The sequence below is a fragment of the Grampus griseus genome (genome assembly GCF_964374135.1).
Source record: "Grampus griseus genome assembly, chromosome: X".
Classification (NCBI taxonomy): Eukaryota; Metazoa; Chordata; class Mammalia; order Artiodactyla; family Delphinidae; genus Grampus; species Grampus griseus.
In genome coordinates, this window is record NC_138999.1 from 48,843,848 (window position 1) to 48,870,219 (window position 26,372).

The 26,372-nt window shown below is 39.6% G+C and overlaps 1 protein-coding gene across 1 annotated transcript; it reads left to right on the forward strand.

Moving 5' to 3' along the window:
• Window positions 1-24,455: 24,455 nt before the first annotated feature.
• NBDY (negative regulator of P-body association) lies at window positions 24,456-24,662 on the forward strand (the record flags this gene model as incomplete). Its single annotated transcript, XM_082681931.1, has 1 exon — window positions 24,456-24,662. The coding sequence occupies one exon, from the start codon at window positions 24,456-24,458 to the stop codon at window positions 24,660-24,662; it is 207 nt and encodes a 68-aa protein (XP_082538057.1).
• Window positions 24,663-26,372: the final 1,710 nt, after the last annotated feature.

Sequence of the window (26,372 nt, forward strand, 5' to 3'; positions counted from 1 at the left end):
CTGTGCTATGAGGCGGCTTCCCACTAACTATCTACTTTACATTAGGTAGTGTATATATGTCTATGCCACTCTCTCACTTTATCATAGCTTACCCTTCCCCCTCCTGATATCCTCAAATCCATTCTCTAGAAGGTCTGTATCTTTATTCATGTCTTAACCCAAGGTTCTTCATGACATTTCTTTTCTTAGATTCCATATATATGTGTTAGCATATGGTATTACTCTTTCTCTTTCTGACTTACTTTACTCTGTATGACAGACTCTACGTCCATCCACCTGACCACAAAAAACTCAATTTCATTTCCTTATTTTTTTTAACATCTTTATTGGGATATAATTGCTTTACAATGGTGTGTTAGTTTCTACTTTAAAACAAAGTGAATCAGTTATACATATACATATGTTCCCATAACTCTTCCCTCTTGCGTCTCCCTCCCTCCCACCCTCCCTATCCCACCCCTCCAGGCGGTCACAAAGCACTGAGCTGATCTCCCTGTGCTATGCGGCTGCTTCCCAATAGCTATCTACCTTATGCTTGGTAGTGTATATATGTCCATGCCTCTCTCTCGCTTTGTCACAGCTCACCCTTCCCCCTCCCCATATCCTCAAGTCCGTTCTCTAGTAGGTTTGTGTCTTGATTCCTGTCTTACCCCTAGGTTCTTCAAGACATTTTTTTTCTTAAACTCCATATATATGTGTTAGCATACAGTATTTGTCTTTCTCTTTCTGACTTACTTCACTCTGTATGACACACTCTAGGTCTATCCACCTCATTATAAATAGCTCAATTTCGTTTCTTTTTATGGCTGAGTAATATTCCATTATATATATGTGTCACATCTTCTTTATCCATTCATCTGATGATGGGCACTTAGGTTGATTCCATCTCCGGGCTATTGTGAATAGAGCTGCAACGAACATTTTGGTACATGACTCTTTTTAAATTATGGTTTTCTCAGGGTATATGCCCAGTAGTGGGATTAGTGGGTGGTATGATAGTTTTATTTGTAGTTTTTTAAGGAACCCCATACTATTCTCCATAGTGGCTGAACCCATTCACATTCCCAGCAGCAGTGCAAGAGTGTTCCCTTTTGTCCACACCCTCTCCAGCATTTATTGTTTCCAGATTTTTTGATGATGCTCATTCAGACCTGGGTGAGATGATATCTCATTGTAGTTTTTATTTGCATTTCTCTAATAATTAATGATGTTGAGCATTCTTTCATGTGTTTGTTGGCAGTCTGTATATCTTCTTTGGAGAAATGTCTATTTAGGTCTTCTGCCCATTTTTGGATTGTGCTTTTTTTTTTTGATATTGAGCTGCATGAGCTGCTTGTAAATTTTGGAGATTAATCCTTTGTCAGTTCCTCCACTAGCAAATATTTTCTCCCATTCTGAGGGTTGTCTTTTGGTCTTTTTTATGGTTTCCTTTGGTGTGCAAAAGTTTTGAAGTTTCATTGGGTCCCATTTCTTTATTTTTGTTTTTATTTCCATTTCACTGGGGGATGAGTCAAAAAGGATCTTGATGTGATTTATGTCATAGAGTGTTCTGCCTATGTTTTCCTCTAAGAGTTTGATAGTTTCTGGCCTTATATTTAGGTGTTTAATCCATTTTGAGCTTATTTTTGTGTATGGTGTTACGCAGTGTTCTAATCTCATACTTTTACATGTACCTGTCCACTTTTCCCAGCACCACTTATTGAAGAGGCTGTCCTTTCTCCACTGTATAATCCTGCCTCCTTTATCAAAGATAAGGTGACCATATGTGTGTGGGTTTATCTCTGGGCTTTTGATCCTGCTCCATTGATCGATATTTGTATTTCTGTCACAGTACCATACTGTCCTGATCACTGTAGCTTTGTAGTATAGTCTGAAGTCAGGAAGCCTGATTCCTCCAGCTCCATCTTTCATTTTCAAGATTGCTTTGGCTATTCGGGGTCTTTCATGTTTCCATACAAATTGTGAAATTTTTTGTTCTAGTTCTGCGAAAAATGCCAGTGGTAGTTTGATAGGGATTGCATTGAATCTGTACAGTCCTTTGGGTAGTAGAGTCATTTTCACAGTGCTGATTCTTCCAATCCAAAAACATGGTATGTCTCTCCATCTATTTCTCTCATCTTTAATTAATTTCATCTGTGTCTTATAATTTTCTGCATACAGGTCTTTTGTCTCCTTAGTTAGATTTATTCCTGATATTTTATTCTTTTCATTGCCATGGTTAATGGGAGTGTTTTCTTAATTTCACTTTCAGATATTTCATCATTAGTGTATAACAATGCCAGAGATTTCTGTGCATTAATTTTATATCCTGCTACTTTACCAAATTCATTGATTAGCTCTAGTAGTTTTCTGGTAGCATCCTTAGGATTCTCTATGTATAGTGTCATGTCATCTGCAAACACTGACAGCTTTAATTCTCCTTTTCCAATTTGGATTCCTTTTATTTCCTTTTCTTCTATGATTGCTGTGACAAAAATGTCCAAAACCATGTTGAATAAGAGTGGTGAGAGTGGGCAACAGTTTCTTGTTCCTGATCTTAGTGGAAATGCTTTCACTGTTTCACTCTTGAGGACGAGTTGGCTGTGTGTTTGTCATATATGGCCTTTATTATGTTGAGGAAAGTTCCCTCTATGCCTACTTTCTGTAGGGTTTTTATCATAAATTGGTGTTGAATTTTGTCGAAAACTTTCTCTGTATCTATTGAGATGATCATATGGTTTTCTCCTTCAATTTGTTAATATGGTGTATCACGTTGATTGATTTCCGTATACTGAAGAATCCTTGCACTCCTGGAATAAAACCCACTTGATCATGGTGTATGATCCTTTTAATGTGTTGTTGGACTCTGTTTGCTAGTATTTTGTTGAGGATTTTTGCATCTATGTTCATCAGTGATATTGGCCTGTAGTTTTCTTTCTTTGTGACATACTTGTCTGGTTTCGGTATGAGGGTGATGGTGGCCTCATAGAATGAGTTTGGGAGTATTCCTCCCTCTGCTATATTTTGGAAGAGTTTGAGTGGATAGGTGTTAGCTCTTCTCTAAATATTTGATAGAATTCGCCTGTGAAGCCAACTGGTTCTGGGCTTTTGTTTGCTGGACAATTTTTAATCACAGTTTTAATTTCAGTGCTTGTGATTGGTCTGTTCATATTTTCTATTTCTTCTTGATTCAGTCTTGGCAGCTTGTGCATTCCTAATAAATTGTCCATTTCTTCCAGGTTGTCCATTTCATTGGCATACAGTTGCTTGTCGTAATCTCTCATGATCTTTTGTATTTCTGCAGTGTCAGTTGTTACTTCTCCTTTTTCATTTCTAATTCTATTGATTTGAGTCTTCTCCTTTTTTTTCCTGATGAGTCTGGCTAATGGTTTATCATTTTTTTTATCTTGTCAAAGAACCATCTTTTAGTTTTATTGATCTTTCCTATCGTTTCCTTCATTTCTTTTTCATTTATTTCTGATCTGATCTTTATGATTTCTTTCCTTTTGCTTACTTTGGGGGTTTTTTGTTCTTTCTCTAATTGCTTTAGGTGCAAGGTTAGGTTCTTTATTCGAGAAGTTTCCTGTTTCTTAAGGTAAGATTTTATTGCTTTAAACTTCCCTCTTAGAACTGCTTTTGCTGCATCCCATAGATTTTGGGTCTTTGTATCTCCATTGTCATTTGTTTCTAGGTATTTTTTGATTTCCTCTTTGATTTCTTCAGGGATCACTTCGTTATTAAGTAGTGTATTGTTTAGCCTCCATGTGTTTGTATTTTTCACAGATCTTTTCCTGTAATTGATATTTAGTCTCATAGCATTGTGGTTGGAAAAGATACTTGATACAATTTCAATTTTATTAAATTTACCAAGGCTTGATTTGTGACTCAAGATATCTATCCTGGAGTATGTTCTAAGAGCACTTGAGAAAAATGTGTATTCTGTTGTTTTTGCATGGAATGTCCTATAAATATCAATTAAGTCCATCTTGTTTAATGTATCATTTAATTCTTGTGTTTCCTTATTTATTTTCATTTTGAGTAAGGTGTAAAAATGTAGATCTTTTAGAATGTATCTGACTATCAGTTTAAAACAAGTAGATATACTTTTAAGTCAACACATGTGAACATGATGGTAAACGTACATCAAACCCAGCTGTAGATACACAAATACTAGAGCAGAAGAAACCCAAACATACCAATAAAGAAAATCATTAAACCACAATGGAAGAGACTAAAAGAGGAAGAGAACAATAGAGAAGGGAGGGAGGAATCAAGATGGTGGAGTAAGTGGACATGGAGCTCACCTTCCACCCCACCATGAACACATGAAGAATACATCTACATGTGGAAGAATACTCACTGAAAACTAACTGGAAACTGGAAGAAGGACTCCTGTTACAACCATGTCTGTAAGAAAGATACACACATTATCAGGTAGGAAGGGAAGAAAACTTATTGAGTTGAGACCTGAGCCCTTGGGAGAGGATTCATAAGAAAAAGGAGATTACACAGCTGGACACCTCCCCTGGTGAGTGAGTGGTTCAAGCCACAGATTGGGTGACCCTGTCCTGAGGTCTTTCATGGGGGAAACAAGCATCCATAGTTGGTTGGAGCATCTCTGTGACTAAAAGAAGTGTAATGTGAAGCCTGGACTCCACTCAACAGCAGTGTTCCAGCACTGGCTAGCTTCTGAGGCAGGGAAGCTGCTGGGTTTCCTATGACCACCAAGCCGTACATCCCAGCCAAAACCCAGCAAATGTTTCAGCCCCCACACTCCATGACACAGTGTGGCACTGGTTATAAGTCAGCCATGACAAGGAAGAAGACAACAATGGGACATAGAAGTGACCCAATCCCGGGGTGGAGCACTGGTGGGGTGTCATGTGCCATTGTTGGTCCATATTCAAGTAGTAACACAGAAGCAGCCCAGACCTCGGACGATTGCAACTCCACCATGGCTCATTCCTGATATATGCAGAAAGGTCATGCAGGCACTGCCTACATTGTGGAGTGGTTCCACAACTGGGCAGGAGAGGTTGAGCCTGGGGACAGTGATCAACTATGGAAGACAAAGGGGACTTGCCCCCAAAGCAGGGTGGAGAGAGGTGTAATCAAGTTTCTGGGTTTCCCATGAATACCTTGTGTTAAACCCCAGCCTGAGCACAGCAAACACCCCGCTCTACTCACTTCATGCAAGAGCACAACAGTGTACATGGGGCACCCATGATTAGGGAAAAGACTAGACCTTAGGAAACAGAGGAATCCTGGTTCCAGGGTGGAACCTGAGTGGTGCAGTGGCAACCACTGTTGACACTCCCTTAAGCAGCTCCTCAGAAGCCACCAGATCTATGATGGTGATTGTTCTATCACAGCTCACCTCCTGATACACAAAAAAATTTCCACATGAGCTCAAGCCAGAACTGCAGATCTGTTCCACAACAGGGTAGGGGTGGTGGAGGCTGAGGGCAGTGATCAGCTCTGAGGGACAAAGGGGCCTTGCACCCTTGGCTGCATCTGAACAGAACCAGCTGTAGAGGTAGCACATAAGAACTCTATGGATGCCACTTGTTCTTGCAATCACCTACTCTGGAACAAAAGTCCTTGTGTGGGGAGAGAAAAAAACACACATGTAAAGGAAACAGCCAGATCAGGTAGACCCACAGGGCTTCTACTCCAGCAACTTGGGATCAGTCCCCATCCCCAATAAGGCAGTGATGGCCACTGAGCAGAGAGGAAGTTCTTCCTCACACACATTGCCAGCTCTAGTCCATCCATCTCCAAGTCCACTCCATACAAAGGTGATATCTGCCAACACACCCTGAGGAAAAACGTGACATACGTCCACTTCAAATATTTCCACCAAAGGCATTGGACACATGCATACTGTATAGGGAAGCTTCTACATAAGAACAACCCTTCGAGACCACAATAGGTAAGTGTTCCACCTAAATTCATAGGGTTTGAGAAAGTAAAACAAAATGAAAAGGCAGAGGAACTACATTCAACTGAAAGAGCAAGAGTAATTCCCTGAAAAAATAAATAATAAAACAGAAATAAACAATTTACTGAATAAATAATTCAAAACAATGGAAATAAAAGGGATGACTAAATTAGAGAAAATAATTGATGTACACAGTAAACATTTTAAAAGGAAGTAGAAAATATGAAAAAGGACAAACTACAATTAATCAATAGTTTAAATAAAAAACACACAAGAAAGAATGAATAGCAGACCAAGTGATACACAAGAATGCATACGTGATCTGGAAGAAAGAATAATGGAAATCACTCAATCAGAACAGCAGGAAAAAAAAACATATTTTAAAACATGAAAGCAGGCACACGGCCTGGAAAGCTGAGGTGCTGGGTGCCGCAGTTTCACACTAGGATCTCTGGTCTGAAGAGCCGGGTGCACTGCGAATGAAACTAGACAAGCACAAAGGAAAAGAAAAAAAGATACAACAGAAATACATCTACACGTGGAACAACTCCTACAGAACACCTACTGAACGCTGGCAGAAGACCTCAGACTTCCCAAAAGGCAAGAAACTCCCCACGTACCTGGGTAGGGCAAAACAAAAAAGAATAAACAGAGGCAAAAGGATAGGGACGGGACCTGCACCAGTGGGAGAGAGCTGTGAAGGAGGAAAGGTTTCCACACACTAGGAAGACCCTTCGTGGGCAGAGACTGCGGGTGGCGGAGGGGGAAAGCTTCGGAGCCGCAGAGGAGAGCACAGCAACAGGAGAGCGGAGGGCAAAGCAGAGAGATTCCCGCACAGAGGATCGGTGCCGACCGGCACTGACCAGCCCGAGAGGCTTGTCTGCTCACCCTCCGAGGCAGGCGGGGCTGTGAGCTGAGACTCGGGCTTTGGTCGGAGCGCAGGGAGAGGACTGGGGTTGGCAGCATGAGCACAGCCTGCAGGGGTTTAGTGCACCACGGTTAGCAGGGAGGGAGTCTGGGGAAAAGTCTGGACCTGCTGAAGAGGCAAGAGACTCTTTCTTCCCTCTTTGTTTCCTGCTGTGCAAGCAGAGGGGATTAAGAGCACTACTTAAAAGAGCTCCAGAGATGGGTGCGAGCCGCGGCTAAAAGCACAGACCACAGAGACGGGCATGAGACGCTAAGGCTGCTGCTGCCACCACTAAGAAGCCTGTGTGAGAGCACAGATCACTATGCCCAATGCCCTTACCGGGAGCCTGTGCAGCCCGCTACTGCCAGGGCCCGGGATCCAGGGACAACTTCCCCGGGAGGACACACGGCACACCTAAGGCTGGTGCAAAGACACGCTGGCTTCTGCCGCCGCAGACACGCCCCGCATCGTGCCTCACCCTCCCCCCAGCATCAGTGACCCAGAGCCCGCGAATCAGGGGCTCCTGTAACCCCGTCCTGTCGGAGCAAAGAACAGAAGCCCTCCGGCGACCTAAACGTACAGCAGGGCCTAATAAAAAGCTGAGCCCCGGGAGCTGTGCAGACAAAGAAGAGAAAGGGAAATCTCTCCCTGCAGCCTCAGAATCAGCGTATTAAAGCTCCACAATCAACTTGATGTACCTTGCATCTGTGGAATATATGAATAGACAACGAATCATCCCAAATTGAGGAGGTGGACTTTGAGAGAAAGATTTATTATTTTTTCCCCTTTTCCTCTTTTTGTGAGAGTGTATGTGTATGCTTTTGTGAGAGATTTTGTCTGTATAGCTTTGCTTTCACCATTTGTCCAAGGGTTCTATCCCTCCGTTTTCATTTGTTTTCTTTTTCCTTTTAAAAAAAATTTTTTTCTAGGGCTTCCCTGGTGGTGCAGTGGTTGGCAGTCCACCTGCCAATGCTGGGGACGTGGGTTTGTGCCCCGGTCCAGGAAGCTTCCACATGTTGCAGAGAGGCTGGGCCCGTGAGCCATGGCCACTGAGGCTGTGCGTCCAGACCCTGTGCTCCACAATGGGAGAGGCCACAGCAGTGAGAGGCCTGTGTACGGCAAAAAAAAATACGTAAATAAATTCTTAATAGTTACTTTTTATTTTAATAACTTTATTTTATTATATCTTACTTTATTCTATTTTACCCTCTTTCTTTCTTTCTTTATTTCTACTAGTTCTCCCTTTTATTCTGAGCCATGAGGATGAAAGTCTCTTGGTGCTGCAGCCAGGAGGCACTGCTGAGCCTCTGAGGTGGCAGAGCCAACTTCAGGACACTGATCCACAAGAGACCACCCAGCCCCATGTAATATCAAATGGCGAAAATCTCCCAGATATCTCCATCTCAACATGAACACCCAGCGTCACTCAACGAAAAGCAAGCTACAGTGCTGCACACGCTATGCAAAACAACTAGCAAGACAGGAACACAACACCATCCATTAGCAGAGAGGCTGACTTAAATCATAATAAGTCCACAGACACCCCAAAACACACCACCAGATGTGGACCTTCCCACCAGAAAGACAAGACCCAGCCTCATCCACCAGAACACAGGCACTAGTCCTATCCACCAGGAAGCCTACATATCCCAATGAACCAACTTTAGCCACTGGGGACTGACACCAAAAACAACGGGAACTACAAACCAGCAGCATGCAAAAAGGAGACCCGAAGCACAGTAAGATAAGCAAAATGAGAAGACAGAGAAACACAAAACAAATGAAGGAATAAGATAAAAAACCCATCAGACTTAACTAAAGAAGAGGAAATAGGCAGTCTAACTGAAAAAGAATTCAGAATAATAATAGTAAGGATTATCCAAAATCTTGGATATAGAATAGAGAAAATACAAGAAACATTCAATAAAGGCCTAGGAGAACTAAAGATGACACAAGCAACGATGAAAAACACAATAAAAGAAATTAAAAATACTCTAAAAGGGATCAATAGCAGAATAACTGAGGCAGAAGAATGGATCAGTTCCTGGAAGATAAAATAGTGGAAATAACTACTGCAGAGCAGAATAAAGAAAAGGTAATAAAAAGAATTGAGGACAGTATCAGACACTTCTAGGACAACTTTAAATGCACCAACATTCGAACTATAGTGGTTCCAGAAGAAGAAGAGAAAAATAAAGGGAATGAGAAAATATTTGAAGAGATTATAGTTGAAAATTTCACAAATATGGGACAGGAAGTAGCTAATCAACTCCAGGAAGAACAGAAAGTCCCATACAGGATAAATCCAAGGAGAAACATGCCAGGACACATATTAATCAAACTGTCAAAAATTAAATACAAAGAAAACATAATAAAGAAGCAAGGGAAAAACAACCAATAACACAAAAGGGAATCCCCATAAGGTTAACAGCTACTCTTTCAGCAGAAACTCTGCAAGCCAGAGGGACAGGCAGGAAATATTTAAAGTGATGGAGAAGAACCTACAACCAAGATTACTCTTCCCAGCAAGGATCTCATTCAGATTGGATGCAGAAATTAAAAACTTTAGAGACAAGCAAAAGCTAAGAGAGTTCAACACCACCAAACCAGCTTTACAACAAATGCAAAAGAATCTTATCTAAGCAAGAAACACAAGAGAAGGAAAAGACCTACAATAACAAACCCAAAACAATTAAGAAAATGGGAATAGGAATATACATATCGATAATTGCCTTAAATGAATATGGATTAAATGCTCCCACCAAAACACACAGACTGGCTGAAGGGATACAAAAACAAGAGCTATATATATGCTGTCTACAAGTAACCCACATCATACCTAGGGACACATACAGACTAAAAGTGAGGGAATGGAAAACGTTATTCCATGCAAATGGAAACCAAAAGAAAGCTGGAGTAGCAATACTCATATCAGACAAAATAGACTTTACAATAAAGATGATTACAAGAGGCAAAGAAGGACACTACTTAATGATTAAGGGATTGCTCCAAGAAGGAGATATAACAATTGTAAATATTTATGCTCCCAATATAGGAACACCTCAATAAATAAGGCAAACACTAACAGCCATTAAATGGGAACTCGACAGTAACACATTCACAGTAGGGGACTTTAACACCTCACTTTCACCAATGAAAAGATCATCCAAAATGAAAATAAATAAGGAAACAGAAACTTTAAATGATACATTAAGCAAGATGGACTTAATTGATATTTATAGGACATTCCATCCAAAAACAACAGTATACACATTTTGCTCAAGTGCTCATGGAACATTCTCCAGGATAGATCATATCTTGGGTCACAAATCAAGCCTTGGTAAATTTAAGAAAATCGAAGTTGTATCAAATAACTTTTCTGACCACAACGCTATGAGACAAGATATGAATTACAGGAAAAGATCTGTAAAAAAAATACAAACACATGGAGGCTAAACAATACACTACTTAATAACGAAGTGATCCCTGAAGAAATCAATCAGGAAATTAAAAAATACCTAGAAACAAATGACAATTGAGACACAACAACCCAAAACCTATGGGATACAGCAAAAGCAGTTCTAAGAGGGAAGTTTATAGCAATATAAGCCTACCTTACAAAACAAGAAACATATCGAATAAACAACCTAACCTTGCACCTAAAGCAATTAGAGGAAGCAAAACAAAAAGAAACCCAAAGTTAGCAGGAAGAAAGAAATCGTAAAAATCAGATCAGAAATAAATGAAAAAGAAATGAAGGAACCGACAGCAAAGATCAATAAAACTAAAAGATGGTTCTTTGAAAAGATAAACAAAATGGATAAACCATTAGCCAGACTCATCAAAAAAAAAAGGGAGAAGACACAAATCAATAGAATTAGAAATGAAAAAGGAGAAGTAACAACTGACACTGCAGAAATACAAAAGATCATGAGAGATTACTACAAGCAACTCTATGCCAATAAAATGGACAACCTGGAAAAAATGGACAAATTCTTAGAAATGCACAACCTCCAAAGACTGAATCAGGAAGAAATAGAAAATATGAACAGACCAATCACAAACAATGAAATTGAAACTGTTATAAAAAATCTTCCAACAAACAAAAGCCCAGGACCAGATGGCTTCACAGGCAAATTCTATCAAACATTTGGAGAAGACCTAACGCCTATTCTTCTCAAACTCTTCCAAAATATATCAGAGGGAGGAACACTCCCAAACTCCTTCTACGAGGCCACCATCACCCTGATAACAAAACCAGACCAGAATGTCACAAAGAAAGAATACTATAGGGCAATATCACTGATGAAAATAGATGCAAAAATCCTCAACAAAATACTGGCAAACAGAATCCAACAGCACAGGAAACAGATCATACACCATGATCAAGTGGGGTTTACTCCAGAAATGCAAGGATTCTTCAGTATATGCAAATCAATAAATGTGATACACCATATTAACAAACTGAAGGAGAAAAACCATATGATCATCTCAATAGATACAGAGAAAGCTTTCAACAAAATTCAACACCCATTTATGATAAAAACCCTGCAGGAAGTAGGCATAGAGGGAACTTTCCTCAACATAATAAAGGCCATATATGACAAACCCACAGCCAACATCATCCTCAATTGTGAAAAACTGAAAGCATTTCCACTAAGATCAGGAACAAGACAAGGTTGCCCACTCTCACCACTCTTATTCAACATAGTTTTGGAAGTTTTAGCCACAGCAATCAGAGAAGAAAAGGAAATAAAAGGAATCCAAATCGAAAAAGAAGAAGTAAAGCTGTCACTGTTTGCAGATGACATGATACTATACATAGAGAATCCTAAAAATGTTACCAGAAAACTGCTAGAGCTAATCAATGAATTTGGTAAAGTAGCAGGATACAAAAATAATGCACAGAAATCTCTGGCATTCCTATACACTAATGATGAAAATTCTGAAAGTGAAATCAAGAAAACATTCCCATTTACCATTGCAACAAAAAGAATAAAATATCTAGGAATAAACCTACCTAAGGAGACAAAAGACCTGTATGCAGAAAATTATAAGACACTGATGAAAGGAATTAAAGATGATACAAACAGATGGAGAAATATACCATGTTCCTGGATTGGAAGAATCAACATTGTGAAAATGAATCTACTACTCAAAGGAATGTACAGATTCAATGCAATCCCTATCAAACTACCACTGCCATTTTTCACAGAACTAGAACAAAAAATTTCACAATTTGTATGGAAAAACAAAAGACCCCGAAGAGTCAAAGCAATCTTGAGAACGAAAAAAGGAGCTGGAGGAATCAGGCTCCTGGACTTCAGACTATACTACAAAGCTACAGTGATCAAGACAGTATGGTACTGGCACAAAAACAGAAAGATAGATCAATGGAACAGGATGGAAAGACCAGAGATAAACTCACGCACATATGGTCACCTTATCTTTGATAAAGGAGGCAGGAATGTACAGTGGAGAAAGACAGCCTCTTCAATAAATGGTGCTGGGAAAACTGGACAGGTACATGTAAAAGGATGAAATTAGATCACTCCCTAAAACCATACACAAAAATAAGCTCAAAATGGATTAAAGACCTAAATGTAAGGCCAGAAACTATCAAACTCTTAGGGGAAAACATAGGCAGAACACTCTATGACATAAGTCACAGCAAGATCCTTTTGGACCCATCCCCAAGAGAAATAGAAATAAAAACAAAAATAAACAATAGGGACCTAATGAAACTTCAGTGCTTTTGCACAGCAAAGGAAAGCATAAACAAGACCAAAAGATAACCCTCAGAATGGGAGAAAATATTTGCAAATGAAGCAACTGACAAAGGATTAATCTCCAAAATTTACAAGCAGCTCATGCAGCTCAATAACAAAAAAACAAACAACCCAATCCAAAAATGGGCAGAAGACCTAAATAGACATTTCTCCAAAGAAGATATACAGAGTTCCAACAAACACATGGAAGAATGCTGAACATCATTAATCATTAAAGAAATGCAAATCAAAACTACAATGATATATCTTCTCACACCAGTCAGAATGGCCATCATCAAAAATTCTAGAAACAGGGTTTCCCTGGTGGCGCAGTGATTGAGAGTCCGCCTGCCGATGCAGGGGACACGGGTTCGTGCCCCAGTCCGGGAAGATCCCACTTGCCATGGAGAGACTTGGCCCGTGAGCCATGGCTGCTGAGCCTGCACGTCCAGAGCCTGTGCTCTGCAACGGGAGAGGCCACAGCAATACGAGGCCTATGTTCCACACACACACACACACAAAAAAAAAAAACCAAAACAATAATTGCTGGAGAGAGTGTGGAGAAAAGGGAACACTCTTGCACTGCTGGTGGGAATGTGAATTGGTTCAGCCACTATAGAGAACAGTATGGAGGTTCCTTAAAAAACTACAAATAGAACTACCATATGACCCAGCAATCCCACTAATGGGCATATACCTTGAGAAAACCAAAATTCAAAAAGAGTCATGTACCAAAATGTTCATTGTAGCTCTATTTACAATAGCCCGGAAATGGAAACAACCTAAGTGCCCATCATTGGATGAATGGATAAAGAAGATGTGGCACATATATACAATGGAATATTACTCAGCAATAAAAAGAAACGGAATTGAGCTATTTGTAATGAGGTGGATAGACCTAGAGTCTGTCATACAGAGTGAAGTAAGTCAGAAAGAGAAAGACAAATACCGTATGCCAACACATATATATGGAATTTAAGGGGAAAAAATGTCATGAAGAACCTAGGGGTAAGACAGGAATAAAGACACAGACTTACTGGAGAACGGACTTGAGGATATGGGGAGGGGGAAGCGTGAGCTGTGACAAAGCGAGAGTGAGACATGGACATATATACACTATCAAACGTAAGGTAGATAGCTAGTGGGAATCAGCCGCATAGCACAGGGATATCAGCTCTGTGCTTTGTGACTGCTTGGAGGGGTGGGATAGGGAGGGTGGGAGGGAGGGAGATGCAAGAGGGAAGAGATATGGGAACATATGTATATGTATAACTGATTCACTTTTTTATAAAGCAGAAAGTAACACACCATTGTAAAGCAATTATACTCCAATAAAGATGTTATAAAAAAAAAAGAAAAGAAAAGGGAACACCCTTGCACTGCTGGTGGGAATGTGGATTGGTACAGCCACTATGGAGAACAGTATGGAGGTTCCTTAAAAAAACTACAAATAGAACTACCATATGACCCAGCAATCCCACTACTGGGCATATACCCTGAGAAAACCGTAATTCAAAAAGAGTCATGTACCAAAATATTCACTGCAGCTCTATTTACAATAGCCAGGAGATGGAAACAACCTAAGTCTCCATCATCAGATGAATGGATAAAGAAGATGTGGCACATATATACAATGGAATATTACTCAGCCATAAAAGGAAACAAAATTGTCTTATTTGTAGTGAGGTGGATGGACCTAGAGTCTGTCATACAGAGTGAAGTAAGTCAGAAAGAGAAAGACAAATACCGTATGCTAACACATATGTATGGAATCTAAGGAAAAAAATGTCATGAAGAAGCTAGGAGTAAGAGAGAAATAGAGACACAGACCTACTAGAGAATGGACTTGAGGATATGGGGAGGGGGAAGGGTAATCTGTGACAAAGTGAGAGAGTGGCATGGACATATATACACGACCAAACGTAAAATAGATATCTAGTGGGAAGCAGCCGCATAGCACAGGGAGATCACCTCGGTGCTTTGTGACCACCTGGAGGGGTGGGATGGGGATGCTCAGAGGGAGGGAGATGCAAGAGGGAAGAGATATGGGAACATGTGTGTATGTATAACTGATTCATTTTGTTATAAAGCAGAAACTAACACACCAATGTAAAGGAATTATTCTCCAATAAGATGTAGAAAAAAAAAGAATAAAGAGGGTTCCCTTTTCTGCACACCGTCTCCAGCATTTATTATTTGTAGATTTTCAATGATGGCCATTCTATCTGCTGTGAGGTGATACCTCACTGTAGTTTTGATTTGAATTTCTCAAATGATTAGTCATGTTGAGCATTCTTTCATGTGACTGAAGGCAATAAGTGCATCTTCTTTGAAGAAATGTCTATTTAGGTTTTCTGCAAATTTTTGGATTGGGTTGTTTGTTTTTTTGATATTGAGCTACATAAGCTGCTTGCAAATTTTGGAGATTGATCCTTTGTCACTTGCTTCATTTGCAAATATTTTCTCCGATTCTATGGGTTGTCTTTTCTTCTCATTTATGGTTTCCATTCCTGTGCAAAAGCTTTTAATTTCATTAAGTCCCATTTGTTTTTCTTTCCATTTCTCTAGGAAGTGGGTCAAAAAGGATCTTGCTGTGATTTATGTCATAGAGTGTTCTGCCTATGTTTTCCTCTAAGAGTTTGATAGTTTCTGGCCTTACATTTAGGTCTTTAATTCACTTTGAACTTATTTTTGTGTATGGTGTTAGGGAGTGATCTAATCTCATACTTTTACATGTACCTGTCCAGTTTTCCCAGCACCACTTATTGAGGAGGCTGTCCTTTCTCCACTGTACATTCCTGCTTCCTTTATTAAAGGTAAGGTGACCATATGTGCGTGGGTTTATCTCTGGGCTTTCTATCCAGTTCCATTGATCTTATTTTCTGTTTTTGTTCCAGTACCATATTTCCTGGATTACCATAGCTTTGTAGTATTGTCTGAAGTCAGGGAGTCTGATTCCTCCAGCTGCGTTTTTTCATTCTCAAGATTGCTATGGCTCTTCAGTATCTTTTATGTTTACATACAAATTGTGAAATTTTTGTTCTAGTTCTGTGAAAAATACCATTGGTAGTTTTATAGGGATTGCATTGAATCTGTAGATTACTTTGGGTAGTATAGTCATTTCACAGTGTTGATTCTTCCAGTCCAAGAACATGGTATATCTCTCCATCTGTTTGTATCATCTAAAATTTCTTTCATCAGTGTCTTACAGTTTTCTGCATACAGGTTTTTTCTCCTTAGGTAGGTTTATTCCTAGATATTTTATTCTTTTTGTTGCAGTGGTAAATGGGAGTGTTTTCTTAATTTCACTTTCAGATTTGTTATCATTAGTGTATAGGAGTGCCAGAGATTTCTGTGCCTTAATTTTGTATCTTGCTACTTTACCAAATTCCTTGATTAGCTCTAGTAATTTTCTGGTAGCATCTTTGGGATTCTCTATGTATAGTATCATGTTATCTGCAAACAGTGACATCTTTACTTCTCCTTTTCCCATTTGGATTCCTTTTATTTCTTTTTCTTCTTTGATTGCTGTGGCTAAAACTTCCAAAACTATGTTGAATAATAGTGGTGAGAGTTGGCAACTTCTTCCTGATCTTAGTGGAAATGCTTTCAGTTTTTCACCATTGAGGATGATGTTGGCTGTGGTTTTTTCATATATTGCCTTTATTATGTTGTGGAAAGTTCCCTCTATGCCTACTTTCTGTAGGGTTTTTATCATAAATGGGTGTTGAATTTCGTCGGAAGCTTTCTCTGCATTTATTGAGATGATCATATGGTTTTTCTCCTTCAATTTGTTAATATGGTGTATCATGTTGATTGATTTGCATATATTTAAGAATCCTTGCATCCATGGGATAAGTCCCCCTTGATCATGGTGTATAATCCTTTTAATGTGTTGTTGTATCCTGTTTTCTAGTATTTTGTTGAGCATTTTTGCATCTATATTCATCAGTGATATTGGCCTGTAATTTTTTTTTTTGTAGTATCTTTGTCTGATTTTGGTATCAGGGTGATGTTGGCTTCATAGAATGAGTTTGGGAGTGTTCCTTCCTCTGAAATTTTTTGGAAGAGTTTGAGAACGATGGGTGTTAACTCTTCTCTAAATATTTGACAGGCTTCACATGTGAAGCCATCTTGTCCTGGACTTTTGTTTGTTGGAAGTTTTTTTTTTTTTGTGGTACGCTGGCCTCTCAGTGTTGTGGCCTCCCTCGTTGTGGAGCACAGGCTCCGGATGCTCAGGCTCATCAGCCATGGCTCACGGGCCCAGCTGCACCGTGGCATGTGGAATCCTCCCCGACTGGGGCACAAACCCATGTCCCCTGCATTGGCAGGCGCACTCTCATCCACTGTTCCACCAGGGAAGCCCTGGAAGATTTTTAATCACAGTTTCAATTTCATTACTTGGGATTTGTCGGTTCATATTTTATATTTCTTCCCGGTTCAGTCTCGGAAGGTTGTGCTTTTCTAAGAATTTTTCCATTTCTTCCATGTTGTCCATTTTTTTTGGCATAGAGTTTCTTGTAGTAGTCCCTTACGATGTTTTGTATTTCTGCAGTGTCTGTTGTAACTTCTCCTTTTTCCTTTCTAATTTTATTGATTTGAGTCTTCTCCTTCTTTTTCTTGATGTGTCTGCCTAATGGTTTATTAATTTTGTCTATCTTCTCGAAGAACCAGCTTTTAGTTTTATTGATCTTTGCTACTGTTTTCTTTTTTTCTATTTCATTTATTTCTGCTTGATATTTATGATTTCTTTCCTTCTACTAACTTTGGGTTTTGTTTGTTCTTCTTTCTCTAATTCCTTAAGGTGAAATGTTAGAAATTTTATTTATATTTCTTGTTTCTTGATGTAGGCTTGTATTGCTATAAACTTGCCTCTTTATACCAAACTGCTTTTGCTGCATCCCTTAGGTTTAGGATTGTCGTGTTTTCATTGTAATTTGTCTGTAGGTATTTTTCTTGATTTCCTCTGATTTCTTTAGTGATCTCTTGGTTATTTAGTAACATATTATTTAGGCACCATGTGTTTGTGTTTTTTCTGTTTTTTCCCTGTAATTGATTTCTAATCTCATAACATTGTGGTCAGAAAAGAATCTTGATATGATTTCAATTTACTGAGGCTTGATTTGTGACCCAAGATGTGATCTATCCTAGAAAACATTCTGTGTGCACTTGAGAAGCAAGTGTAATCTGCTCTTTTGGATGGAATTTTCTATAAGTAGCAATTAAACCTATCTGATCTACTGTGTCATTTAAAGCCTGTTTTCCTTATTAACTTCCTTTTGGATGATCTGTCCATTGGTGTAAGTGAGGTGTTAAATGTCTCCCACTATTATTGTGTTACTGTCAATTTCCTCTTTTATAGCTGTTAGCAGTTTCCTTATGTATTGAGGTGTTCCTATGTTGGGTGCATATATATTTATAATTTTTATATTTTCTTCTTGGATTGATCCCTTGATCATTATGTAGTATCCTTCCTTGTGTCTTTTAACAGTCTTTATTTTAAACTCATTTTATCTGATATAAGTATTGCTATTCCAGCTTTCTTTTGATTTCCATGGAATATCTTTTCACGTCCTCTCATTTTCAGTCTCTATGTGTCCCTAGGTCTGAACTGGGTCTCTTTTAGACAGCATATATATGGGTCTTGTTTTTGTATCCATTCAGCGAGCCTGTGTCTTGTGGTTGGAGCATTTATTCCATTCATGTTTAAGGTAATTATCCATATGTATGTTCCTATTACCATTTTTGTAATTGTTATGGGTGGGGTTTTTTTGTAGGTTCTGTTCATCTCTTGTGTTTCCAACTTAGATAAGTTCCTTTAGCATTTCTTTTAGAGCTGGTTTGTTGGTGCTGAATTCTCTTAGCTTTTGCTTGTCTGTAAAGCTTTTGATTTCTCCATCAAATCTGAATGAGATCCTTGCTGGGAAGAGTAATCTTGGTTGTAGGTTCTTCCCTTTCATCACTTTAAATATGTCATGTCACTCCCTTCTGGCTTGTAGAGTTTCTGCTGAGAAATCAGCTGTTACCCTTATGGGAGTTCCTTTGTATGTTTTTTGTAGTTTTCCCCTTGTTGCTATCAGTAATTTTTCTTTGTCTTTAATTTTTGTCAATTTGATTACTATGTGTCTCGGCATCTTTCTCCTTGAGTTTATCCTGCCTGGGACACTCTGTGCTTCCTGGACTTGATTAACTATTTCCTTTCCCATGTTAGGGAATCTTTCACTATAATCTCTTCAAATATTTTCTCGGGTCCTTTCTCTCTCTCTTCTCCTTCTGGGACCCCTATAATGCGAATGTTGTTCCTTTTAATGTTGTCCCAGAAGTCTGTGAAGGCTGAATGAAGTCTTTAATGAATGAAGACTTTAATGTTGTCCCAGAAGTCTGAAGGCTGTCTTCATTTCTTTTCATTCTTTATTCTATTCTGTGGCAGTGAATTCCACCATCTGTCTTCCAGGTCATTTATCCGTTCTTCTGCCTCAGTTATTCTGCTATTGATTCCTTCTAGTTTATTTTTCACTTCAGTTATTGTATTATTGATCCCTGTTCATTTGTTCTTTAATTCTTCTAGGTGTTTGTTCTTTAATTCTTCTAGGTCTTTGTTAAAACTTTTTGCATCTTCTCGATCTTTGCCTCCATTCTTGTTCTGAGGTCCTGGATCATCTTCACTATCATTATTCTGAATTCTTTTTCTGGAAGGTTGCCTATCTCCACTTCATTTAGTTGTTTTCCTGGGGTTTTATCTTGTTCCTTCATCTGGTACATAGCTCTCTGCCTTTTCATCTTGTCTATCTTTCTGTGAATGTGGTTTTTGTTGCACAGGCTGCAGGATTCTAGTTCTTCTTGCTTCTGCTGTCTGCTCTCTGGTGTATGAGGCTATCTAAGAGGCTTGTGCAAGGTTCCTGATGGGAGGGACTGGTGGTGGGTAGAGCTGGGTGTTGCTCTGGTGGGCAGAGCTCAGTAAAACTTTAATCCGCTAGTCTGCTAATGGGTGGGACTTGGTTCTCTCCCTGTTGGTTGTTTAGCCTGAGTCAACCCAACACTGGAACCTACCCAGACTCCTCGGTGGGGCTAATGGCCGACTCTGGGAGGGCTCACGCCAAGGAGTACTTCCCAGAACTTCTGCTGCCAGTGTTCTTGTCCTCACGTTGAGCCACAGCTACCCTCAGCCTCTGCAGGAGACCCTCCAACACTAGCAGGTAGGTCTGGTTCAGTCTCTATGGGGTCACTTTTCCTTCCCCTGGTCCCGATGAACACACTACTTTGTGTGTGCCCTCCAATAGTGGAGTCCCTATTTCCCCCAGTCCTGTCAAAGTTGTGCAATCAAATCCCACTAGCTTTCAAAGTCTGATTCTCTAGGAATTCCTCCTCCCATTGCCGGACCCCCAGGTTGGGAAGCCTGATGTGGGGCTCAGAACTTTCATTCCAGTGGGTGGACTTCTGTGCTATATGTGTTCTTTGTGAGTCACCCACCCAGTAGTTATGGGAGTTGATTTTATTGTGATTGCGCCCCTCCTCCCATCTCATTGTGGCTCCTCCTTTGTCTTTGGATGTGGGGTATCTTTTTTGGTGAGTTCCAGTGTCTTCCTGTTGATGACTGTTCAGCAGTTAGTTGTGATTCCGGTGTCCTCATAAGAGGGAGTAAGTGCACGTCCTTCTACTCTGCCATGTTGTTATTTCTATGATTCCATTTATATGAAATATCCAGAATAGTCAAATCCATAGAGACAGAAAATAGATTAGTGGTTTCCAGTGGCTGTGGGATGGAGGATTGGGAGTGACTGCTAATTGGTACATGTTTTCTTTTTGAAGTGATAAAGATATTCTGGAATTAGATAGTGGTAATGGATGCACAATTTTGTGTATACTTTATTTTGGTTTTTTTTTTTTTGTTTTTTGTTTTTTTGCGGTACGCAGACCTCTCACTGCTGTGGCCTCTCGCATTGCAGGCTCCGTACGCGCAGGCTCAGCGGCCATGGCTCACGGGCCCAGCCGCTCCGCGGCATGTGGGATCTTCCCGGACCGGGGCACGAACCCGTGTCCCCTGCATCGGCAGGCGGACTCCCAACCACTGCGCCACCAGGGAAGCCCCTGTGTATACTTTAAAACGCTGAATTGTATACTATAAAAAGGTGAATTTATGGTTATGGATTAATTTTCAATTTTAAAAGCTGGAAACAATGAAAGTATACACAAACATCCATGAATAGATAATTATTTAAATTAAAAATTATGGTAAGTCCATACAATGGGTTTGTGTGCAGCCATTAAAAGGACCTTTAAAAATGAGAATAAAGAACATGTTACATGGAAAAATCACCAAGCTACATGGTTAACTTTAAAAAAACACCCTACCAAAATGGTGAATGTATGATCACTTTGTGAAATGAAAAGCAACACATATGCAGGTAGATGCAACTCTCACACACATATCTGTGTGTATGTGTGTGTTTGTGTAAACATATACAAATTTATATTCTGCTCTTCTCCACGCTATTAATTATTGAATCATGACTATACTGGCCAACTTTGGATATTTTTACTTTTCATTGGCTCTTTCTGCAGTATTAATTTTTTCTAATCTTACACTATTTTATCTCTTTTACTTATTTAATCTTTTGAATGTTTATAGAGGCTATCTAGATAGAGAGATAATAGATCTTCTTACTTTCTTCTTTGTGTTTCATAGAATTCTAAAAAATTCTAAGTGAAATATTACATTGAAAACCTGAAGTAAGAGCTTCCCTGGTGGCGCAGTGGTTAAGAGTCTGCCTGCCGATGCAGGGGATGCAGGTTCGTGCCCCGGTCCGGGAGGATCCCGCATTCCGCAGAGCAGCTGGGCCCGTGAGCCGTGGTCTCTGAGCCTGCGCGTCCGGAGCCTGTGTTCCGCAGGGGGAGGGACCGCAGCAAGTGAGAGGCCCGCGTGCCAAAAAAAAAAAAAAAAAAAACCTGAAGTAAAACACACACACAAAAATACATGTAGTCTTCCTCCAAATCATTCTTATTTTTCATTTTATGAGAATGTTACAGGGACTCCATGGTTCTTATCCTTAGATTTTTACCTTAAAAAAATTAACAGAGAAGTCCTTTATATTTGTTCAAAGAAGAGAAAAATTCTTGGCCTTAAGATGAAAGCTAATTTCCAGAAAAAACACAATGAATCAACGAACTCCTCAATTTAAAAACCCTAAATGAAAACAGATTACTATCGCCCAGAGGGTTCAGTTTTGTTCTCTGTTGTCATCCTTTGAGCACTTGAAATTATGAAAGAATTTCAGATCTATAGTCCTTCACCTTGGCAATGCCCTCTTCTTGTTCCATGTTTCACATGCAGCTAGTTCATCAATGTTGAAAAAAAAAAGGCTGAACTTGGAAAAAATGATGGGGAAAAATCATTTTGAAACCTAGAAGTAAAAGGCTTTAGTTTTCCATTCTAGTATAACAAAAAAACACAAAAATCCAGTTGTGAGTATAATGGTGATTGACAGGGCTGGGGAGAGGGGAAAATGTGAAGTTGTTTAATGGGTATAAAAAGTTCTGGACTTTGGTTGTACAACTCTGTGAATATACTTAGCATGACTGAACTGTACACTTAAAAAAGGTTAATATGGTCAATTTTATGTTATATGCATCTTAATGCAGTTTAAAATAAAAATAAATAAATGCATTTAAAGTATAAATGGTTCGGGTTGATGTCAGCAGCTCTAAGTTGGGAATGTTTTCAACTCAAGTCAAATGTTTCCCATAAATCAAACCCACCTTGATTTGATACAATTTTTAATTCCAGTCATTTTACTAAAATACGCACATATTTCTCTTAATTTACTAAAACTATATCTATAGCTATAAAACAACTTAATTTCCAATTTTACTCTTAAAGTCTTTTGTCTTGCAAGATTTAGAGACCCCTGTAAAAAGATTGTGAAAATATTACTACATTTACTTTGGGAAATAATAAATAGTCTGATATATATATATATATATATACACACACACACACACACACACACACACACACACAAAACTCCAAGGTTTGACTTGTACAACTGGGTAGAAGTGTGACATTCACTGAAATGAAGAGTAGGAAAGGAGCAAGTTTGGAGGATTAGGGCTAGATCAACTGTTCTCAAAAGGTATGATTTCCCCCCCAGGGGACATTTGGGAGTACCTGGAGACATTTCTGGTTACCACACCTGGAGGCAGTTGCGGGATGTGGGGGCATGCTATTGGCCTGGGTTGGGATACTGTTAAACATCCTACAGTGCACAGGACAGGCTCCCACCAGAAAGAGTGATCTGTCCCCAAATGTCAATAGTGCCAAGAGTGAGAAACCTTGGGTTGGCACCCTCTCTTCTGAATCTGGCCACTCTTTCTCAGCCTTTGCAGCAGGCTTCTCCTCTTCTGACTCTAATTGCTCAATAGTCTGCCTTTAGCAGCCCACTTCTCTTTTCCTCTACATTTTCTCTTGGGAACATCACTCATGACTTCAACTACAATTCTATGTTGCTAACTCCCACATCTTTATGCCTAGTCCCAACTGTTCTTCTAGCTCTAGAGCATTTTTTCTTTGTATTTCCCTTCACATCTTTTCATTAACTTACTGCTACGTTTCTTGTCTTTATAAGTAGCATCTGGTAGAAAACCACAGGGTCATTTATTTCCCAAACACTTACTGAGTATCTAGTTTGTGTAAAGGGCAGCACTAGTATTTGAAAGAAGGTAGTGGTGGTGGAGATGAGAGGTAATCATAGTAAGTGTCTTAAATGCATTATCCCTGATTATGGCAATAGTTTTACAAGGAAGAAATTATTATCTCCTGGAAACGAAAGCCTCAAGTGCTTAATCAACTACTTAACTATCACAGAGCTTGTAAATAGCAGAGTATTTTAAAAGTCAGTTCTATTTTGACATTAAGGATTGAACTCTCTACATTAAAAAACACTGGGGATAGTGCTGGAAAAGTGTGTCCATAGCCAAAGGGAGATGGATGTGAATGAGGAAGGTCTAAGACGTTCCAATAGCCTTTTATTCTAAGCCACAGTGCACCCTCTTCCGGTTGCTTACCGTATATCCCAGAATATAATACACCAGCCATAGGAGGATGAATCATTATTTTCCTTAACTCTAGAAAAGATAAAAAATTGACAACGAAAGTATGATATACCATCAATTGTCAGAGATTTCCTAGATGTTGAAATATTTTTTAAAAGGTAAGCCTTCACAGATTTCTAATTTGTTAAAATATGAAGAAGAAAGTAATCTTAGATTCTATGACATACGATGAATTTGTTTTCTACATTCAATTTCCACGGTCAGTGCTGGTGGCTGGTGTGCTATTCTGCACTTTAGTCAACTAAGACGTTTGTATATTGCTTTCTAAATGGTCGTAGATTGTTTCATGGCTCTGTGTTGTGCTTCTGCAACTAGATCGTAAAGCTCTTAGCTCTTCAATCACCTCTTTGTTCTCCTCCCCCCCCCGCCGCCCCGCCCCCACACCAAGCGCCTTTCAACAATCTACGCAGAGTTTACCACTTATGAGTAAACCTAAATTTCTTGTAACTTAGAATTTCATAGACAGTATAAGACTGTTCACAGATTTAGTTACACTGGGGGGCGGGATGGGGAAAACATTATATTAAATATGAGCATCGTTTTTTTAAAGACCCATCCTTGTAGAAACGTTAAAATGTGGTGGGGTAGGGAGCGAGGCGGAGAGGGGATATACGTCTCAGGATACAGGAAATACGGAAAAAGCGAAACCCGGAGGAAGCTCTGTGCCTGGAGGGGACCCGCCGCCATCTCCGGTCTCTTGGCTTCGCCAGGGCCCACCGGAGAGAGCTGACACCCGGGTCCTATAATCCTTATGGGGGACCAACCTTGTACCTCCGGGAGATCCACGCTCCAGCCTGGAAACACGCGGGAAATCAAGCCTCCAAAAAAGCGCTGCCTCCTAGCTCCACGTTGGGATTATCCAGAAGGAACCCCCAACGGAGGTAGTACCCCTCTCCCTTCCACACCTCCTCCAGCATCACCGGGCCTGAAGTCGCACCCACCTTCTCCGGAGAAATAGTACAATATACTTCTCTCACCCCAAACCAGGTCAGATTCTTTCTCATTTGGGATATCCAGGCTCTCTGAAACTTAATTATATATTTTCCCAGATCTCCTTCTCCCTTTCCCTATTCTCTCCAGGATTTCAAAGTTGAAGAAAGAACATGCAGGCATTAAATAGCTCTTTCACAAAATATGTGGGGGTGAATTTATGGATATTTAATAACATTAAGTAATTATTTTAATATATTAGCTATGACAATCGTGGTTATATTTTTAAGAAGTAGACTTAATCTTTTGATATGCTTGAAAGTAATTCAGTAGGGCCAAGGTGAGGGGTACAAACAAAATGTTCATGAGTTAATAATTGTTAAAGCTGAGTGACGTATACATGGGGATTCATTAAACTGTTCTTGCTACTTTTGTGTATATTTGAAACTTTTCCATTCAAAAAATGATTGGTTCAAGATCAATAACAACATTATATTGAAGGCCTAATTCCTATGGCTAGCACTGTGGTAGCAGTATTGTAAGGTGAGCCTTCAGAGGTGTGTGCTTCTCTGTGTATGGCAGGAGAATTCAATTAGTAAAAAACAAAAAGTTACAATATGGTAACTCAAACCCAAGTGCCATAATGTTTGCTTGTTCAAGGTATTTAGGAAGCACGGGGGTGGGGGGGACGAGATGGACCAAATCATTCTGCCTGGTAGTAATCTTGAGCCATCAAAGAGAAAGGGGTAACTCTGGGTGGACCTTAAAGGGTGAGTGACATCTGCCATGTGGAGGGGGAGAGAATGTTTTTCTGGCTTACCTTTCCCAAGGCAGGCTTGTTCTAGGAAAACTTGGCTATAACTCTGAATGTATGAGAAGAACTAGGTGAGATAGAGTGCTGCAGGGCTTTAAATGTTATGCTAAGGAGTATGCAGTTTAATCCATAAGCAGTGGAAGCCACTGAAGATTTTCAAGGAAGTATTGTATTTTAGCAGTCCAGTTTTTACTATCAGAAAAATGATCTTCTATTTAGATGAGCTTATAGAATACAAAAAACAAACGCTGACCGAAACCTCACAGATTCTTGTAATCCAAAGGAGACAGGGCATCCTTTCTTCATTCATGCAACAAACCTTTAAGAAGCCCTTGCAATGGACTAGGCATTATGTTGGGAGCTGTAGGGGATGGATAACCAAAGCACATAGGAGTGAAACAGATATTTGAATAAATAGGTCAATGAATGATGGGATAACAGTGGCAACTAAGGGAGTTCTGGACTTGGGGCTTGGTGGTAGTGCATAGAAAAAGAATGAGCTCTATTGTGCTTGGAGGCATCACCCAGTCATTCCTTACTGCCTGATTTCCCTCAACTTTACCTCTTTGTTCAAAGGGGTAGAGTTGGGGCTGGGAGGCACCATAGGGATAGCAATGCTCAAACAGAAAACAAAGAAGGTTGTACAGGGCAAAAAGTGCAAGAGCTACATAATTTCCTCCAGTGACTCAAATCATTGAAAATTATAATAATAGCAAATATTTACTGAACATCTTTATGTGCCAGACACTGTTCTACAAAGCTTCCTAAAGTCTCTGCTCATAATTACTATGCAATAGATCCCTTCTACTACTGTCTATGTAACTGTTTTTCATGAATATATAACTGCAATGGGGGTATGGTAAAGCATAAGGACTTGAGGAGCCCAGGGGAAAGAGATGAACAGTAACAGAAGAAATGATTTAA